Source organism: Vigna umbellata, chromosome 4, assembly GCF_029865625.1.
Source record: "Vigna umbellata cultivar VRB3 chromosome 4, Vumbellata_1.0, whole genome shotgun sequence".
Taxonomy (NCBI): Eukaryota; Viridiplantae; Streptophyta; class Magnoliopsida; order Fabales; family Fabaceae; genus Vigna; species Vigna umbellata.
This window is the reverse complement of record NC_142168.1, coordinates 18,659,123-18,679,015: the sequence shown is the minus strand read 5'-3', so window position 1 is coordinate 18,679,015 and position 19,893 is coordinate 18,659,123. Positions and strand designations below refer to the sequence as shown.

The 19,893-nt window shown below is 36.3% G+C and overlaps 3 protein-coding genes and 1 pseudogene across 3 annotated transcripts; 3 read left to right on the top strand and 1 right to left on the bottom strand.

The window, feature by feature from the left end:
• Nucleotides 1–6,014: 6,014 nt before the first annotated feature.
• On the bottom strand, nucleotides 6,015–10,094 carry LOC148199440 (receptor-like protein EIX2). The gene is made up of 2 exons (XM_088114264.1): nucleotides 6,693–10,094; nucleotides 6,015–6,291 (listed from the first exon to the last, which is right to left on the bottom strand). The coding sequence occupies exon 1, from the start codon at nucleotides 10,077–10,079 to the stop codon at nucleotides 6,696–6,698; it is 3,384 nt and encodes a 1,127-aa protein (XP_087970390.1). The 5' UTR covers nucleotides 10,080–10,094; the 3' UTR covers nucleotides 6,015–6,291; nucleotides 6,693–6,695.
• A 3,251-nt stretch (nucleotides 10,095–13,345) lies between these two features.
• Nucleotides 13,346–14,044, top strand: LOC148199439 (uncharacterized; annotated as a pseudogene).
• A 132-nt stretch (nucleotides 14,045–14,176) lies between these two features.
• Nucleotides 14,177–15,001, top strand: LOC148199438 (uncharacterized). The gene has a single exon (XM_088112664.1). The coding sequence runs from the start codon at nucleotides 14,177–14,179 to the stop codon at nucleotides 14,999–15,001; it is 825 nt and encodes a 274-aa protein (XP_087968790.1).
• Nucleotides 15,002–15,186: 185 nt separating this feature from the next.
• Nucleotides 15,187–19,666, top strand: LOC148199437 (uncharacterized). Its single transcript, XM_088112663.1, has 4 exons — nucleotides 15,187–15,296; nucleotides 15,386–15,631; nucleotides 15,701–16,289; nucleotides 19,253–19,666. The coding sequence occupies exons 1-4, from the start codon at nucleotides 15,187–15,189 to the stop codon at nucleotides 19,664–19,666; spliced, it is 1,359 nt and encodes a 452-aa protein (XP_087968789.1).
• The last annotated feature ends 227 nt before the right edge of the window (nucleotides 19,667–19,893 follow it).

Below are 19,893 nucleotides of genomic sequence, written 5' to 3'. Positions count from 1 at the left end.
GTTCCTGCACCTTTTAATTTTTATCATCCAGACATTCAAGCCATTTAACACTAAACTAGAGCACTAGAATTCATTGAACCCTATAAGCAAAACGTAAGGCTCCAAATAGATTACAATACATCATGGCTTGTGCCTATCATAGACTTGACTTATTCAATCACGAAAAAGTCACGGTTTATCAATCATGAAACATACCCAAAGTTCATCCAATTATGATCTAACTTCTACTAAACATAACCTCTAATTCACTAGAACTACTCCCAATCATTTCAAGTCTTTTACACCCTTTATTAATCTGTTCCAATGTTCAAAACCATAATATGCATCATCACATTTTATTACTATTGGACACAAAGGAAAACCGAGAGGACACCTCATTTTCCCTAACCCCAATACAACCCAAACATCAATTTAACATATTTCTCATACTTAATTTATCAATTAAGAACAAAGCAACATAACAATACTACCTATGTAGACCATATGATCATAGAACCTCAGCTATATGACACAAACAGTCCCAACACATGATCTAAAATCAATTGCAATAATTTACCTGGATATTTAGTGTTAAACAAAAATCTCCAATCTGTATGCGAACCAATAGTAATAGACATATACAGGTTAACTCACACATGGGCAACCACCAAAAGATACATAATTTGAAGCAATAACTTATCTCTACGGCAGCGACAACTCTAGGTGTATTAGCACCTTCGATAGCCTATCTCGCGAAGCCCTTATCACGCATAGAAAGTCAGTTTGTCACATAGCCCCTGGATTAGCCTCCCTCGCGAACTCAAAGCTCTGCTCGAAACTGCGACACAACCAACTGACCCAGCGACGCACCTCCTCATGCTGCCAAAGGACCGTCGTGAAGGAAACCCTAAGAGAAGCACCGCCCACAATGGAAGGCGTCATGTCAATGCCTTCATCCTTCAACCACACACGCTTTTGGAGAATGGAGAGGAGCTCGAGAACGGTCAATGGCAATGGCGGAACCGTAATGGACGAGTGGAAAACAATGGTACTTGAGGAGGTCGAGCTGCTTTTGAACTGTGAATAAGAAAGGGAGACAAATTACAGTGGGGGAGAGGGGAGAGGGAACTCATAAAAGGGGAAGCTTGCTTTTGCGAATAGGGATTTTGGGAGAATGGAAGAGGGAAATCTCAATTCTTGATTTCATTAAGTCCATGCCTATACTGATGACCAAAAGCGTTCGGTAAATTCGTTGTCGCCTACCGACAGGCATAAGCCGTCCATAATAACCATATTAATTGACCGTCGGTAAATCCTTCGATATATAATCTTTACCGACAGCCTTTTGGTCGTTGGTATTAAGCCTTCGGTAATTAACGCATTTCTTGTAGTTTTAAAAGATAACACGACCATCTCTCCTATTCAAACTACCCTTTCCTATTTTGTCTGTGCATCTAGTATCAATGATTTAATGCAACAAACATAACATAAATACCACTCAAAGAATGAAAAAGTTGCTTTTTAAATTTTGTTCCTTATCCATGCCCTAGTTTTCATCTGGGCTATACATAGGATTTCATTCCCAGGTTTGACCTTTCTAAATAGAATACCATTTCTATGATTCCATATACTCCATATAATAACTATCTACATCCCCTTCGCCCTTCCCCCACACCCTACCCCCACCCCTCCCCAAAAAAAATCATCTTTTTGTTGTTTAGCTTCGTAAGATAGAAGTGTTGGAAATATGTTCTTGCTTGATTATGGTGTATATTGCTAAAACCTACCAAAAGAACACACATTCTACATATCATTGCAACTATCTTACATTCAAAAACCAAGGGACTACTAGTTCCCTCATTCTTCCCACACATAATACATAAACTGTTGTTAATGCTCCAAAACAATAATTTTTTTGAGCAAGTATATTGAGTAGTTTGTAGTACAACATCCACAAGGATTTGACAAAAAACACAATGTTCTAAACTAGCTTGACCTTGAATCAAATTGTAAGAAAGTGCATAAAAAGTGTGGAAACATAATTGATGTACAAAAACAAAGCTATTTTAGCGATAAAAGATGTTGTAAAACAATTTGGAGTTGAAAAGGACTAACTTCAAGGTAATAAAGATGTGTTGAAACTATATTTCACCACTTTGTTCTTATCTTGTAAAGGTTCAGTTATTAGTTATAAAGATGCAATTAATCATGTCCTGGGAGTTGTTTTGGAATGTAACTCTAGGTCTATTCCTGATACCCAGAGCCTAAGATAATCAAACTTTAGTATGATTCTTCAGTGACTATTTGAATGGATCACTTTCATTAAGATTAGGACTCTACAACCAACTAGAACCTTATATCTATTACTAGCATCTAAAAGAAGGAGGAGAATTAGTTTGACTGCAACTTGAAACCAATTCCCACTCAATTCCATGCTAGTGAAATAAGATGAGTGATCAGTTCATCGAACAAGAAGCATAAACTAATTCACAAATACAGAGTAAAAGTATACTTTTGTAAATAAAACAGTGCCAATATAAAAGAGTTCTAAAGGGTTACATCTTTTGATGGCAATCACCAAACTACGTTGGGCTAAAACTAGCAGAAAAACCATGGTGGTTGATGAGGTGAAGATGGTGGGGGAAGAGACTAAGTGTCTCAGTTTTGGGGATGTTATGGTTCGTGAAGATGGTGTTTAGTGGTTCTCTAAGAGAGGTTGAGCCAACTCTTGGAGGAAGGAGGCCAGAGGAGGCCACTTGGGTTGCTGTAGCCTCGGGTGACCTTATGTAAGATCCAAAAAAAATATTTGTTATTTATGGGTGATATGTAACATGAGTAATTTTGTTTGTATTTGTTGATAGGGAGAGCAATATGAGTATTGAACCCACTCCCTGATGTGTTTATTTTTTATGATGAAAACAAATTGACTGTAACAACATAGATGGTATCATGACACTACAGAAATATGTTTCAGTGTGATGAAATACATATGTGATTATGGAAATGCTTATTGCTGATAAATGCATATGTTGACATACTATTGGTTCTGCATACTACTGCTTTGTGATATGTTTATATCTTTGTATGCATATTGTATGTTATGTGTGATGAAAACCACAAACACAAAATGAAATATGCATGACATAATCGATTACAGTATTGTGGTAATCAATTAAGTTCATCAGACAACTTATGTTTTGAACTATGGCAAAACAACAAGTTTGAATTGATTACATTAAGTGTTAAATCGATTAAAACTTGTGTCTTTGCATAGATCTTTTTCAAATGTGTTCTGATGAGTTTTTGAAGAGAAAAAGTTTTCAAAATCTGTTAAGTGCTTTGCTTAATGGATTACACAAGTTATGTAATCAATTAAGTCTGTTATTTTTTTGAAAATTGTTTTCAGCTTAGTCATAACTACTATAACGGTCATATTTTTAAATATGTTTGACTAGCATTAAATGCAAATCGATTACATTAATTGTGCATTAAATTTATAGCAATGTTAGTTGTTATTCTATTTCACCTAGTTTTTATGTAACCGATTACATTTCTAACATAATCGATTACTTTGCGTTTAGTATGATAAAAACTATAAATTGTCGCATTACTTGTGTTTCAGATGACTTTTGATCAATTGTACACTTTCATATCTGGCATTTTTATCTGAGAAAGGTTTTACAGATAACACAAACGCTCCAAGAATCAGAAAGTGAAAGATTGTGAAAAACTTGAAGGATTCTTGAGAGGATTTGAAAACGTAACTGGCTTATCTGATTTGCATTACTGAGGTGTATCTACTATGATCAGAAAAGGTTTCTGCACTTGTTGATTGTGTTGTGTCCCTAGTCGTGCGCGATAGGAAGATGAATGAAAAGCTCTTGGACTTTGAGAGGGGTTTCTCAAAGGGTTTCTATAGCAAGAACGTGTGGTTCTGTGTGTGCAGTTGTTTTCTTTTCTATATTTGATTGTGAGTGCAAAAGGTGTTTACATTGTGAGAGTGTGTTGACTGTAAAACCTTTTGTGTAATTCGCAAATCATTATAGTGAAATATCCTTCAATCTAAGGTTGATTGGAAGGGTCACTAGATGTAGGCATTGAGACTGAACCAGGATAAAACCCTTGTGTTTGTTCTTCTTTCCCTATCAGTTTTTCTTTAAACTGCATACGCGTATGCATGGTTAATTTATATTTATATGTTTGCATGTATTTATCGATGAAATGTGAGTAACATCGTGGTTAAGGCTTTAAGATTGTGTTTCTATATTTGATGTTTATTTTAATATGTTGCTTTAGTCATGAGTGGGACTCGTGGCTATTAAGTGAGTTAAAAAGAAAGGAGAAACTTTGTGGATGTTGTGAAGGAGCATATAAGAGGGAATGGAAAGGAAACGTGCCTACCATTTTGTTCGGCTTCATTTGCGGGTGTAGTTTTCTTTTAAAAATCAGTTTCATTATAATAGAAGGATAGTTTGGTGGTTGGAGAGGATTAAAAGAGATTTTAGGAGAGAGGTACGGAATAAGGGAATAAAGGTGAGGGCAACAAAGAAGGAAGGGGTTAAGTTTTCTTAGATAAACACAAAATCTTACGTGAACTGAGAGAGGCTGGATTTTTTGAAGAGAAGAAGGGGAACTTCTAGCTAGCCGTAGGACGTGAGTGAAAGAGAGTAGGTTTTGATGTGAAAATTCGACTTACTTCACATAATTTATATATATATATATATATATATATATATGGGGTTTGCTAACGCGCGTACGCCTGTTTTTCAGTTGGTACATTTTAGCAATGTGTACCGGGTTTTAGTAGACAAAAATACCCTTACAAAAAATGACTTTATAATGAGTTTTCATTTTATAATTTTTGTCGTATATAATTTTATCTAATTTTCACAAGCATAATGACATCCGAAAGAATTGGTAATTGGCCTGGAGGGTTTTTTTAGAGATGATGATTCAACAAATACAGATGATGAAATTAGAGAGGTTAGTGAAGATGGTGAAATTGAAGAGATCTTGAATGAACCTTTACCTTGAAGGTGAATATGACAATGACTCAACTCTTTACAAAGGCAAATTTTTTAAAAGCAAGTGTTTCTGATTTTTTCAATTGGGGCTACAGTAGGGATGACAGAGAAAAGGTTGGAGTGAGAGAGATGAAAGAGAAAGGATTCAGAGGAATGAGAGATGTGAGTAAGGGTTTAGGGGTTTCTTTTTTTTTTTTTAAGTTTTGATAATGAAAATTATTAAAATACCCTTAACCTTAAAACTTGGAATCCATGATATATAAGGGTATTTTTGTCTACTAAAATCCGGTACACATTGCTAAAATGTACCAACTGAAAAACAGGCGTACGCGCGTTAGCAAACCCCATATATATATATATATATATATATATATATATATATATATATATATATATATATATATATATATATATTAATTTATTTTATTTTATTTTTAATTTCGAAGCGTGGTGTCAAATATATTTGATTATAATCCATGTACCTAGTCACATATTTTAAAAGCTATAAAAATAACTACAAATTCTGAGAAGAAATATTAATTATAGTAAAGCATATCTTGACAAATAAAATATTTGTAAATTTTATAATCATAATTTATCTTTAGTCCACTACGTTTATAAGAATGTGCAATCTACTCTAGTAATGTTTAATCAAAGTTTTTATAGATATATCGGTCACCATTTTAGTAATAGAATAAACATGTAAGAATTTCTTTATAATTTATTTATTATTGAGACAATTTTTGAATAAATTCAAAAACATATTCTTGATATTTGCATATTTGAAAAAATCTATCATACGCCGGGTGCTTGGATTAGCTTGTATTGACTATTTGTCTCCTAATTTTCCAATCCATCGTTTGAAAATTAACCAGAATTAATGACATAATTAGGAACAATAAAACTATTTCAAAAAAAATCATAAGATCTTGTATTAGTTAATCATAATACTAAAGGAAAAAAAATGAAACAAGTCATACGAAAAACTGGATACATATGATTTTGATCAAGAAACATCTTTATAAAAAACAACTTTTATCATTGCAGAAATTTAGAAAGCTGCTCCAAAACTTATGCTGTAGATAAGCAAATTTCAGTGAGCGAGTTATGAAGCTCCTGAGCACATTAAAAGCCCTCCGATAGGAGAAATATGTAATTAAGCTTCATCAAACATTCATTTTTCAAATCATTACTTTGAAATACAACTTGTCACTACCAACGCTTCAAATGTTACACTCCCAATAATCCATCGTGCTTTCATCTCAGAACGAGGTCTCGAAACTCTAAACTGCAAATTTTGAGCTAAAATTCAAATGGGAACAGTCGTAATGAATAGCAGAATTCAATTAAAAACCCAAATTTTCAAAACAGAGCATACTATATATAATTTCTTTACACCAACAGAAAAAATAAAATTCTTGTAGAAGGAACTCACTACAAGTCATGAATAGGAGAATAGGATATAATTAATGTTCAATAAAATTGATGAAAATCAATCTGTAGCTAAGAGAGACACATATAATGGAAAGTACTTTTGGAACTACTATAAGCTAGGATAAAGAATTATTAAATACTTAAATTCCTAAAATTACGTTCTCCCTTTCAATAGTAAAACTAGTTATTGATTTTCGTAACTGAAGCAGAGAAGTAAATATAACGAAATTCAGAGACGATATTATAACTATGTACCTGCTAGTCTTTGGGCCACCTTTGGCACTTTACTATGTTCAATGCAACCATTAAGAGTAGATAATCTATAAGTCTGTTCAAGAACATCAAATAAGCAATTCTCCAAGGTTGCCAAAGAAGTAATGAACCTAATAAGCCCCAAAAGCCTGTGAAGAATCCTACCCCCAAGCTCATGTATAATGCTCCATACAAAACTGAATCATCATCCACTTCTGCTCCATTAGGTTTTGTCACTGTCTCGTCTCCAGGACAGCTTTTCTCAAGCGGTTTCCCACAAAGATCGACATTTCCTTCAAAACTAGAGGCATCAAAGGTTTGCAACTGTCTTCCGGATGGAATTCTTCCACTGATATTGTTGTTTGATAAGTCTAACATGGCAAGACGATCAATATTGGAAAGAGTGGGAGGAATTTTTCCAGACAAATGATTTCTTGATAGGTCAAGGGAGTCCAGTGACCTTAAATTCCCAATCTCCGAAGGAATTTCTCCACTCAAATGGTTTCTTGATAAATTCAAAGAAACTAAACCGTGCATGTATGTAATCTCTTTTGGTATTTCACCTGTTAAACTGTTACATGAGAGATCAATGCTCTGAAGAATCAATTCGGGACGTATGAAGCTGCGATCCGCACCTTTCCACATCCATATTACTTGAAGCGCATAAGAACCATCAGTGTAAATACTATAATTTTCATAATAAGTAGTATTGTACCAATGAACACGACTCTCAATCTCAGTTCTGTCGATGTTTTCTTCAGACAATGCTTTAAACTCGTTCAAGCACGTTGGAATGCCTTCTGAAAACTTATTCCTGGAAAGATCCAACAATTGAATACGCTTCAAGTAACATAGATGAAAGGGAAGATTTCCAGAGAAGTGATTCCCTCGCATGATCAAGATTATCAATTGTTGCATGCTTTCTCCAACCCATGATGGTATTCGACCGGATAGCATATTCTCACTCACATCAAGCATAATTAAATTGTTGCAATTCTTCAAAGACGAAGGCAATTCACCCATTAAACTATTGTTTCGTAAAATCAAAGCTTCCAATTTCACTAGGGTTCCCATGGAGATAGGAATCTTCCCTGACAATTGATTGTTGCTTAAATCAAGAAACAACAATCGGTGTACATATTTCCAGCAATCTGGGAGTTGCCCCTTTAATTGATTATCTGATAAATCTAAAGTGGCCAAGTTTGTAGCTCTGACGTTTCCACATAAGACTGAAAATAAATCTGAAAATTTATTTGCAGATAGTAACAACTCGGAAGCTTGTAGCAAAAAAAATGGAACTTTTCCCTCAAATCTATTTGACTTTAAATTTATGTATGGTCTGAAAGGAAGCTTCAATTTCATATTAGGAATTGAACCAATGAGATTATTGTGAGACATATTTAAAGTGTACAAAATTCGCAACTTAGTCCAAAAGGAGTCTGGTACGAGATCATTCAGCCCATTATCAGATATATCTAGTTCGATTAAGGAATTTTGAGTCTTGATCCAATGTGGAAAACTCGGTCCTACCTTGCAAGATGCAAGAAACAAGTACGTTAATTGAAAAGGAGGAACCCAACTAGAGCCAAATTTTATAGTTAATGAGTTATGCGACAAGTCTAAGATAATTAATTTGGAAAAATTAGAAAGATGAGATTCAGTTACATCATCCTCTAAAGAATTCCCCTGCAACGATAAAATTTCCAATTCAGATAGCAGACTGATGCTCTCGGGTATCCTACCAGAAATTTGGTTATAAGATAAGTTCAATTCCCGAAATATGTGTCTGCTGCACCATGAAGAATTTTGAGTGAAGCTTGGAAATTCGCCATTTAACTTGTTATTTGAGAGGTCCAATACTTGTAATCTGCACATGCTCCCAAAGAAAGACGGCATCTTGCCCTGGAGTTTGTTATCATAGAGAAAAAGATATTCAATAGAGCTCATCACTTTCCCAAATTCATCTGGAATTGGACCTTCTAACAAGTTACCATTAAGGTCAATGAAATGCAGATTGGTGGTGAAGTTAAACAGCCAGTAAAACATTGCAGATGATTTTAGCAAGTTATTGGAAAGATCAAGGAAGATAAGCGAGGAGAAAGAATTCATTGTAGAAGTAGATGAAAGAAGGAAATTTCCATCCATAAGACTGCAATTTTCAAGGTAAAGCTCTTGTAATTTGGAGCTGATATTGAAATTAGCTCCAAACATTGATGATGCAAGATTATTGTGAGACAGATCGAGGACCTCAAGCGATGGAAAATTTGGACACAGAGAAGATGACAAGGTTATATTATTGTGAGAAAGATAAAGCTCTTGAAGATGAAGGCTAAAGTTAAACAAGAATTGAAGTATTGATGATGACAACATATTAGAAGAGAGATCTATTATTGTAATAGAGGTGGAATTATTTGAAGAGTGAGAATGGAACAAAGATTGAATATCACAATGCAAAAGATTACAATCAACTAGTCTCAACTCTGTTAAGTTTGGAATGATTTTACCGATAGCTTGTAGCCACTTGTGAGAGGATTTCAGACTGTGCAATGAACTCAGCTCAAGAACTGTTAAGGAATGGAGAGTAGACAGCCACTGTGCATCCTCAGCTTTTATCTCAAAATTGCCAACTAGTCGGAGAGTATGCAATAATGGAAGATTCCCTATGCCAAAAGGGATTGCTCCATAAAGGGATTTTGAAATATAATTTCGCCTTTTCAATCCATATGGAGGAGTATTTCTTCCCAGAGTGAGATGTTGTAGCTTTGTGAGATTTCCAATTTGAGATGGGATTTTTCCGGAAAGATAGAATAGACCAAGATCGAGATACTGTAAGTGTTTGATATTCCCTATCTCAATGGGAATTTTTCCCCAAAGATAATTTTCCCCAAGATCTAGATAGCGTAGCTGTAAGAGATTTCCAAGTGTTGAAGGAATCCTCCCCGCAAAACAAGAATGGAAGAGATCGAGATATCTTAAGTTGGTGATGGAGCCCATTAACTCTGGGATGTAACCCAGTGAAAAATAATTACGGCTGAGATCAAGATGTTGAATATATGGCAAGTGAATCAACGAAGAGACATTGATTGCACCTCTCAAATACGGCGGTGTATAGGGGTAGTTTCCATGGAGATCCAGTAGTTGTACATGACCAGTATGACTATTGCATTCAATGCGTTTCCATTTGCAGCAATCTGTATTATTTGTCCAAGTGGAAAGTATGCCAAAGTCATCGATGAGGTCTTCTTTGAAGCTGAGGAGTGCTTCTCTCTCCCTCTCTATGCACTTTGCTTCACCACTTTCGCTTGAGTTTTTCAATGTGGCAATAATTCCTGAGGCAAGCAAAGAAAGAAGAAGAAGAACGTAAACTGTTTTGAGAAAATAAGCAGTCATTGTAGTTTTTCTGATATAAAATAATTTGAACTGAGGGAAGAGTAAACAAGAGTAGTATATTGCGAGAAACAAACTATGATTCATTTATATTCATAATTGTAAGAACCGGTTGCGTCTTTCCAAAAGTCTAATTTTTCTTTTAATTTGGTTTTCTCCGCAACGAGGAAGATGATTGAATTAACCACACGAATAATCACATAATGAGGAAAATTAAAATTATTTCAATAAACTCTTACGATCAGCCCACGGAGTTAGAAAATTAGTTCACCAATAATGCAAAGGAAAAATAAAACTTGTTTTGTGGAAAAACAAGTTGTTGACTGTTCTTACTTTCTTTTTGTTGGTTCACCAATAATGCAAACGAAAAGAGAAAACATTGAACTAGTCCAAAAAAGACCTTAAACGATTAATTGGTGTATATAAATCCATTTAAAGTGTTAGAAAAAAGTAAGCATGCTAGACATTTTCAAAAGATGAAAATGAGACTAGCCCAGAAATTCCTTCAACCATTAATTAATTGTTATATTTGAATCTATTTTATGGGATAGAAAAATTAAGCATATCTCTTAGACACTTGAAAAAGAAGAAAACAAAATTGGTACAAAGAACTTCAGGATTCTACCATTCAAATCTATTTTACTATTAGCAAATTAAACACTTTACGAGAAAAAGAAAAAGAATGAAACCATTCAAATTGTGACACAGAAAAGGAAAAAAATAATTTAGAAACACAATTACTAAAATACGATAAGAACATTTGACGTCCACCGTGGATCTTGTAAAATGTTTCCCCCACCTTCATCTACCTTCAAAATGGAATCCAACACAATTACTTGAAGCCAAGCCGAACACTCCTACAAAATGGAATCCAACCAAGTGACACCCTCCAACAACAAATGCAAGCACTTATCTAGTAGAACGAATAATGCATGCATTACAATGTCGAGCTTGAAAACCTACGTTCGCAACGATAGGTCGACCTCAATGAACTCCAAGACATTCTGAAAAACTTGACCAGCTTGGAAAATGAGAAATCACCTTCCCTACCTCGGCCTAATTTTCATGAGGAAGGCCCCCATAATTTTCGAACAGAGCACAACCCGCTAGCCCGACGAGGTTTGCATGAAAATCAAAGCCTATCTCCTCAACATTGTTGGAAAGAAGTATAGTCTGCCAACTTGGCGACGTTCACATGGAAGTCAAAGTCGATCTCCTTAATGTTGAGCTTGAAGGGTCCGGAGGAGAAGGCCAACTTGACACAAAATGAGAGAAAGTCGGGTACAACCCTGCCACTCCGAACCCAGACTTGGAAACGGTGGAATTCCAAGATTCCATAAGACACCCTGGTGGGTGAGTAGGCCAGGAAGGTCATTAAGCTCCTCAAAAGCATGATCGGGACTTTCGAATCAAGACTGACCATGTGGGGAATTTTCACCCTTTCACGATAGGAGAGGCTTGGGCACACATCACTAGGGAGCCGAATCGGCCACAAATCTAAAAGCATTTTGGATTTAGGCCAATATCCATACAGAAGATAATAATGTTTTTTGTAGGTTATTTCCAACTACCTTGGATGAACCGACCTTAGATTGGGACTATGCGCTACCATTGTACTCGATGGATTCATTTGAAGCTTTAAGTATCATGTTTAAAGCTCAGTTTACATATCGTAACCGATGACCACCTTGTTGGTAGCCTAAAAATGCACAAAGTAGGAGGAAAACGAAACCTTCCGACATTTAACGAAAAGATTCACCATGACAATGACAACGATCCTAGACCTCACTCCATCAATGATCTTGCATTCGTTAATATGTGGTCTACATCCCGAACCCTTCTCAAACTCCTTGTTTACAGAGAAACCAGACAACATGAATGATCTCAAGGACCAAAGTGATCAAGTACATAGCCATTAATGATCGGTAACCCACCACAATGTAGCCGAATCTGCCTAACATGGTTCTCCAAATCCTAAGGCCTAAGTCCATCCATGATCGGTAACCCACCACAATGTAGCCGATCATTCGGAGCCAGATTGTTCAACCTAGCCTTGCCCAAGCAAGGAATAACATCCACATGTCATTCGTTTCTCAAAATCTAACGTTGAGTGGTATTATGGCTACGTTGAGCAATACTTTTGCTTATGTGGCAAGTTGTGCCATATTTCTTCTAGTTATTCGAAAGAAGATCATCTTTGATTGTTGGAGACAAGATTTTTCACTTTTTGGAGAGCTTGGTGGTCTACTAGGACTTATGGGAACTAAAACTGTCAAAATGGGTCACAGCCCGTGACCCAATCTAGCCTACCACGGGTTTGAGTCGGGTTTGGTTAGAAAAAATTGTATTTTTTTTATGCGAGTCAGATTTTGACCCGACTCATTTAAACATGGCTCATGCGGGTTGAACCCGTGGTGGATCGAATTGGCCCACCAACCCACCTACCCTATTTTATTTTATTAAAATTTAATTTTAATTTTATAAAAAAATATTTATTATTATTTTTTTGCTTGAAAAAATTATTTAAATTCCTTATTTTCAAAATTAATTAAAGGCTTAATACCTGTTTTTGTCCCTCTTTATAAGGGAAATGTTCACTTTCGTCCTACCTTTTTCAAAAAGTTCAATGTGGTCCCATGTTGTGAAAAAAGTGTCAAAGTTAATCCTTTTTTGTCATGGCGTTAAATATTTAACGATCCTGCTGACAGCGTGAACTGATGTGTTCAACGTGGCTTTTTACCTTCGTAACATGGCAGTGACAGTGTTTTCCATTAACTGAGAACGTGGCAGTGGGCAGTGATTAAAATTCTGAGTGTTAGGGTTTGGTTTGGGTATTTCGAAATCGCGATTTGGGGATAAGCATTTTGGAGGACCTGCAAATCCAATTTGGGTGATCTTGAAGGTGAAATCTGCAGAGGAAATCCAATTCCGCAAATCAAATCAGGTTAGAGGTTTTTCAAAAATGTTTTCATTGTTGTCGCGTTTGAGGGGGTTTAATTATGGGTGAAATTGTTTTGTGTGAAAAGTTGTCTTCTTTTGATGCATGATAGTGGTCCCATAGGTCTTACTTTAACTGAAATTAGTGGTCCCCTATTTGCATTTGCAGGGTTCGGGTAGGGATGTCTGATGACATGTTTCGGGTAGTGGTCCACCATGGTGGGACCTTGATCAAAGAAGTCCCCTTTAATTATATAGGGGAAGAGATAGTTAATTGGGACGTAGACCCCGATAAATGGTGTTATTTTGGAGTATTAGGTTCACTTAACCATATGGGATACATGCAAGTAGAAGAATTATATTACAGTGTCCAACATGTTCTACATAAGGTTGATGATGATAAAGGAGCTATGAACATGATGAATGTGGCTAAGTATTTGGGGGAAGTGAACCTGTATGTTGTGCATGGGGTGGACGAAGCAACTATCTTAGAAAATGATGAGAATGAGATTCTTTTGCTATGTGAAGGTCATGCAGAGAGTGGTGAGGATAATGGCGTAGGAGGAGAAGCACATGTTGAGGGTGGTGAAGAAGGAATGGAAGACGTAGTGGAGGGTGCAGTAGAGGTTGAGAATGAGGATGCAATGGATGTTGAGAATGAGGATGCATGGGATGTTGAGAATGTAAGTGAAGGATTGGAGGTTCAGAAGGAGGATTTACTGGATGTTGACAATGAGGATTGGTTGGATGTTGAGCATGACGATGCATTGGAGGTTGAGAAGGAGGATTCAGTGTATAATGAGGATGTTCAGCATGAGGATGCAGAAGATGATGAGGTTGCAGTGGAGGTTCAGAATGAGGATGAAGTTGAGAATGTAAGTGAAGAAGCATTAGAAGTGGATAATGAGGCTGAAATTGAGGTCGAAAGTGAAGAAGAAGTGGAAGTGAACAGTGATGATGCAGCAGGAATGGATGATTTGAGTGGTGATGAATAAGTGGATGATGAAGACAGTGAAAAAGAAACCCAATAGTGTAGGGGTTTGTCAGATGATGATTGGGAGTCTGATAAGCTTTTAACTCTTGAAAATAGTGCAAGTGAGGAGGATGACAATGATGATACAATAGATGTAGGTCCTTTATCAAAATATGCAAAGCAAAAGTCCATGGCAGATTACAAGTGGGAAGTGGGCACTATTTTTACTGACAGGGAAGAGTTTAAGGATGCTATTAGAAGGTATGCTGTTCATGCTGGGAGGGATCTAAAATTTATCAAAAATGATAACCGTAGGGTGAGGGTGACATGCATGGGTGGCCAAGGTAAGTGTCCATGGCTAGCTTATTGTGGTTATTTGCCGTCACGAAAAATTTGGCAATTGAGGAAGATAATTGATACTCATAGTTGTAGTAGACAACTTAATATTAAACTGATGAATGTTAAGTGGTTAAGTCAGGAAATAGATAGATCTTTAGTTGAGAATCCTAGTTTAAAGGTGAGTGATATTCGTACTAAAGCATTAAGAAAATGGAATACAAATGTTTCAATATCCAAGGCAAGAAGGGCAAAGTTAATTGCCACAAGAATGGTTGAAGGAGATTTCATAGAACAATATAAAAGGGTGTACGACTATGGACATGAGCTGTTGAGGTGTAATCCAGGCTCAACAGTGCAAATTAAAGTTGACTCTCATAATGGTGACCCAATCTTTCAAAGAATGTATGTTTGTCTCAAAGCTTGTAAAGATAGTTTCATAAGTTGTAGGCTCATTATATGTTTAGACGGATGTTTTTTGAAAGGTGTTTACAAGGGGGAGCTGCTGACTGCTGTTGGTAGGGATCCAAACGACCAAATGCTACCCCTTGCCTATGCAGTAGTAGAAGTGGAGAACAAAGACAGCTGGACATGGTTTTTGCAATTGTTAATTGAAGACCTCGAGGGCAGTGAAGTATGTGGAGGGTGCACATGGATGTCAGACCAGCAGAAGGTATAGGATATGGTTTTTGCAATTTAGTTAATGATTTTGTATAGGATATGATTTTATTACTAAATTTAATTGTGCGGGGGTTAGTCTTAGCTATCCAAGAGCTTTTGCCTCGAGCAGAACAAAGATACTGTTTAAGGCACCTCTATGCAAAGTTTAGGAAAAGGTTTGGTGGGCAGGTATTAAAAAATCTGATGTGGAGTGCTGCAACCACCACATATCCCCAGGCTTGGGAGAGAGAAATACTGACAATTAAAGAAGTCAATGTTGAAGCATATAAATACCTCATAGCCATTCCCCCAAGGTAACCCATTAGCCATTATATACACATTACTGTCATAGATGTATTGTAACCCATTTGAGAAATCTTTTTTTCAACAGGTTTTGGTCAAGGTCTCGCTTCACAGCTCAACCAATGTGTGATACCCTTGATAACAACATCACTGAAGCTTTCAAGAGTGTCCTCATTCATGCAAGAGGAAAACCAATTATCACAATGATGGAGGATATCAGATTGTATCTCATGAAAAGGTGGGCCACCAAAAGAAGCAAGGTGGCATCTATGGAGTTCACAATATGCCCAAAGATAAAGAACAGGCTTCAGAAAGAATGTAATTTGTCTAGATTTTGGCTGCCAAGGTAATCTTATTACCACAGTTTATATACATTTTGTTATTTACGTTCATTGATGTGCTTTATTTCTTTCAGCTGGGCTGCACGAAAGATTTTTGAGGTTAGGCACACTTCATCTGTTGGGAACAAGTTCACAGTGGATCTGGACACTAAAGAGTGTAGCTGCAGAAAGTGGATGATCAGTGGCATCCCATGCTGTCATGCAATTGCAGCAATGAACTACTGTAATGTTCATCCAGAAAATTTTATACCCAGTTGCTTCAGAAGATCCACATATGAAGAGGTGTATGCATCCATAATTTTTTCACTAAATGGTCCCCAACTATGGCAAACAACAAATTTCAATGATGTACTACAACCACTGATAAGGAAGTTGCCTGGGAGGCCGAAGAAAAAACGCAAGTTGGAGGCATGGGAGTTAACTAAGGATGACACTCAAATGCGTGTTGGAGGGCATAGGAAAAAGTGTAGCATTTGTCGTCAGACAAAGCACAACAAGAATAACTGCCCTTTACGGCCCCAACCAGCAGAAGCAAACCACCCACCAGAAGCAACCCAGCCACCAGAACCAACCCAGCCAACACAAACAACCCAGTCACCAGAAACAACACAACCAACCCAGCCACCTCCAACTTCCCAATCATCCCGTCCACCAAAATTCAGAGTCAGAAGAAAAGATAGATAGATAGATGAATTGGTTTATTATGTACTGTACTGTCTTTATTTTGGTAACAGACATGTATTGTCTTTTTAGATGAATTGGAGGATATATGTATTCAATATCATGTACTTTGGTGACAAACCTATACTGCGTTTATTTAATTAATCAAAGTGCTTTCATCATGTTTTGGTCAAAGCTTGTATTTAGATTTGTAATATGTGCCATTAGTCCTCAGTCATATGCATTATTGGGTTGACCTGTTTCAACATTTTTAAACCAAATGGGGAGCTTGTGTTTAGATTTGTAATATGTGCCATTAGTCCTCAGTCATATGCATTATTGGGTTGACATGTTTCAACATTTTTAAACCAAATGGGGAGCTTGTATTTAGATTTGTAATATGTGCCATTAGTCCTCAGTCATATGCATTATTGGGTTGACCTGTTTCAACATTTTTAAACCAAATGGCGGACTAATTCGAACATTTTGTACATTGCATTGCATAACTGATGTTACACCAACCAAAACACCTTCCCATTGTCAACATACTTTTTTCAAGCATCCAAATACATAACAGGTATTAAGCCAGCTTATAACAAACACCCAAATTCACGATCTAACTAAATCAACCTAACCACAACTTCAAAATTACAAGGTCAACCACAATACACACACAAAGCTACAACTAACAACTTCATTTTCTGGATTTTTTTCAAATCCTTCACTGCATTTTCCAGCTCACTTATTCTCTTTTGAATTGTGCAATCTTTTTCATCCCCATAGTCTTCACAACACCACTTGAAAAAGTTACAACAGCTCCCAATTGAAGATCCACCCTGTTATTCACCATGTTAGGGAATCTATGAACAAATGCATCAAATCAACTAAAGAAAACATTAACTGAGAAGGGTATACTTAAAACCTTGTAATGAGGACAACCCCAAAAATTTCTCCCAGCATTCTTCGTAGTTCTGGCCACTTTCATTACTGCAATATCACCACAGTAACAAGTAGGGATTAACCCACCTCCCCTACAAGCACCACCATGGGACGAACGAGAAGATCCTTTGGCCCAGCTTTTCGAAAACGAAGAACACCCTTGGGAACCCATTCTCAATCCTCAAAGACCCATTCGAAATACCCAAACCAAACCCTAACACTCAGAATTTTAATCACTGCCCACTGCCACGTTCTCAGTTAATGGAAAACACTATCACTGCCACGTTACGAAGGTAAAAAGCCACGTTGCACACATCAATCCACGCTGTCAGCAGAATCGTTAAATATTTAACGCCGTGACCAAAAAGGATTAACTTGGACACTTTTTTCACAACGTGGGACCACATTGAACTTTTTGAAAAAGGTAGGACGAAAGTGAACATTTCCCTTATAAAGAGGGACAAAAACAGGTATTAAGCCTTAATTAAACACCTATGTTGGGAGTGAAATTTGGGAGTAAAATTTGTTTAGATTTGAATTATAGAATTTTTGTAAATTTTTTTATTTAAAAAAATTGCAATTAAGTGAGCCAATAAGTCAACCCGTTTACCCACCAACCCGTTGTGGGTTGGGCCGGGTTTGAATTTTTTATGCTCGTTAATAAATGAGCCGGATTGGGTTGACTCACTAAGTGACCAACCCGTGGTGGGCCGACTCGGGTCGAGCCGGTTGGCCCGTTTTGACAACTCTAATGGGAACCAGCCCTTCTTCCTTCTTGTATCTCGATCGTATTCCATCTTTCATTTTGTAAGCTTGGGTTCTCCATGATAATGGAGAGCTAAACCCATTTTGTTTAGGATAGATGTAACCAATAAATTCTCTCTTATTTTGCCAATGCCTTGAATATATTATGATAGTATTCTTGTTTCCGTACTTAATGCTCGCTTTGATGTCGCCATTCATAACTTGGTGCTTACTCATTAGGTATTGGAAAATATATTTTGAAAATATCTTTAAAAGTTGAGCATACCACTTGGAACTCCTTCAAATGCAGGTGTGGATCTTCTCAAGCCACTCCATGGTAGTTAGGCAACCTCTTGAGAAGCTTGTACAACCACTCTTGTGAATTGGCCATCTCCTGGTACTGAACAGAACTTGTCTAAATTTGGATTTCACTTCAAGAAAGGAATTATACCAAACACAAAAAGAACAATATAGAGAGGAACCATTATTTATAAATTTCAAAGTTTTCAAAAACACAAGTTAGACACACAGAAATTAAACACACAAACTACTGAAAACAGAAAAAGATAAAGCTAACAAGACTAACCTAACAGTCTAAAACTTAACTCGTCGAGTCCCCGACGCCATTTGTTAGATTGAATTTTGTTTGCACAAAATCAGAACAAAGCTAGATTTCTCCACTAATGAAGTATAGGGATAACTTAGGTATCAATCCTCAAACTCAGTATAATTAAGTTTTAAAATGTAGACTGAATCTTGATTTTTATTTATTATCTAACTACTAATGCAAAGTGGGGGAATTTAAATGAATGAATGAAACAAAAGGAAAAATCTAGTCTAAAGTAAAATTTGTTAGAAGAAATAAAAAAAATGCAAGAAAAGAATTTAAAACTAGAACTTAAACTATAGTATAGAGTCTATGTATGCTAAAAATGATCAATGCAAGGAAACTAAAATTAAAACTGAATAAGAAACTAAAGAAATGGTATATACATGTATCAGAACCAAAAGAATGAACAGTTTAACATCTAAGCCACTAAAGCTAATCGTTTTTCACAAGAAGACAAAAATCAAAGAATTAGAGTAAGAAGTATTATCAACTAAAACTGAAATGAACAACTAAATGAAATATGCAGATTTAAAACAATACCAAATCAAACTATCATATCTTCAAATCAACTGCCATAAAATTTGATTTGAACATCATTGGAGATATATCAAAAGGAGTAACTCCTAGACACAACCTCAATAACTTTTGTTTAACTATTGCTTTTGCGTCTCAGATAGAACCCAAAAATATAAATGAAGCTCTTCAAGATGATAAATGGTGCATTACAAAGCAAGAACAACTAAACCAATTTGAAAGGAATGATGTTTGGGAACTCATTCCTAGAAAAGAGGATTATCAAGTCATTGGCACTGAAATTGGAGAGACAACCTTTAAGCAAATCGGATTTGTTGCTCATGGACGAGTACTTATTCACAAGGATGACGATCATCAGGATGACGATGATGATGACATGGATGCCTATATGGCAGAACCAGCAAGACCTGCTGCTCCATCAAAAGCTGGACCACCTACCATGCCTTCATCCTCTTCTTGCTCCATGGAAGAATATTTTGCCAATCTATCAAAGCAAATGGAAGACATGAGTTTGGCTCATCAAGAAAGATTTGATGAGATTATTGAAATGTAACAAACTCACTATGATTATGTCACTGAAAGGTTTCAAGACCTTGATACTAGATTAGGCAATATTGAGGAACACTTTAATCTTCAACCCCAATATTATCCTCCATCCCCTTCTTGTTAGAGTTCAATTTGTATTAGGATTTGAGCTTATATGTTTGCTTTATTTTCTTCATGTACTGTGTTATTTCATTTTTTTATGCAAAATTTGAATTTTCATTAAGCCTTGCAGTG

Coding starts and splice junctions, on each gene's coding strand:
- LOC148199440 (XM_088114264.1), bottom strand. CDS start 10,079: ATGACTGCTTATTTTCTCAAAACAGTTTACGTTCTTCTTCTTCTTTCT.
- LOC148199438 (XM_088112664.1), top strand. CDS start 14,177: ATGGCAGATTACAAGTGGGAAGTGGGCACTATTTTTACTGACAGGGAA.
- LOC148199437 (XM_088112663.1), top strand. CDS start 15,187: ATGTGGAGTGCTGCAACCACCACATATCCCCAGGCTTGGGAGAGAGAA. Junction 15,632..15,700: donor TCTAGATTTTGGCTGCCAAG/GTAATCTTATTA, acceptor TATTTCTTTCAG/CTGGGCTGCACGAAAGATTT. Junction 16,290..19,252: donor CCCGTCCACCAAAATTCAGA/GTCAGAAGAAAA, acceptor TTTGCGTCTCAG/ATAGAACCCAAAAATATAAA.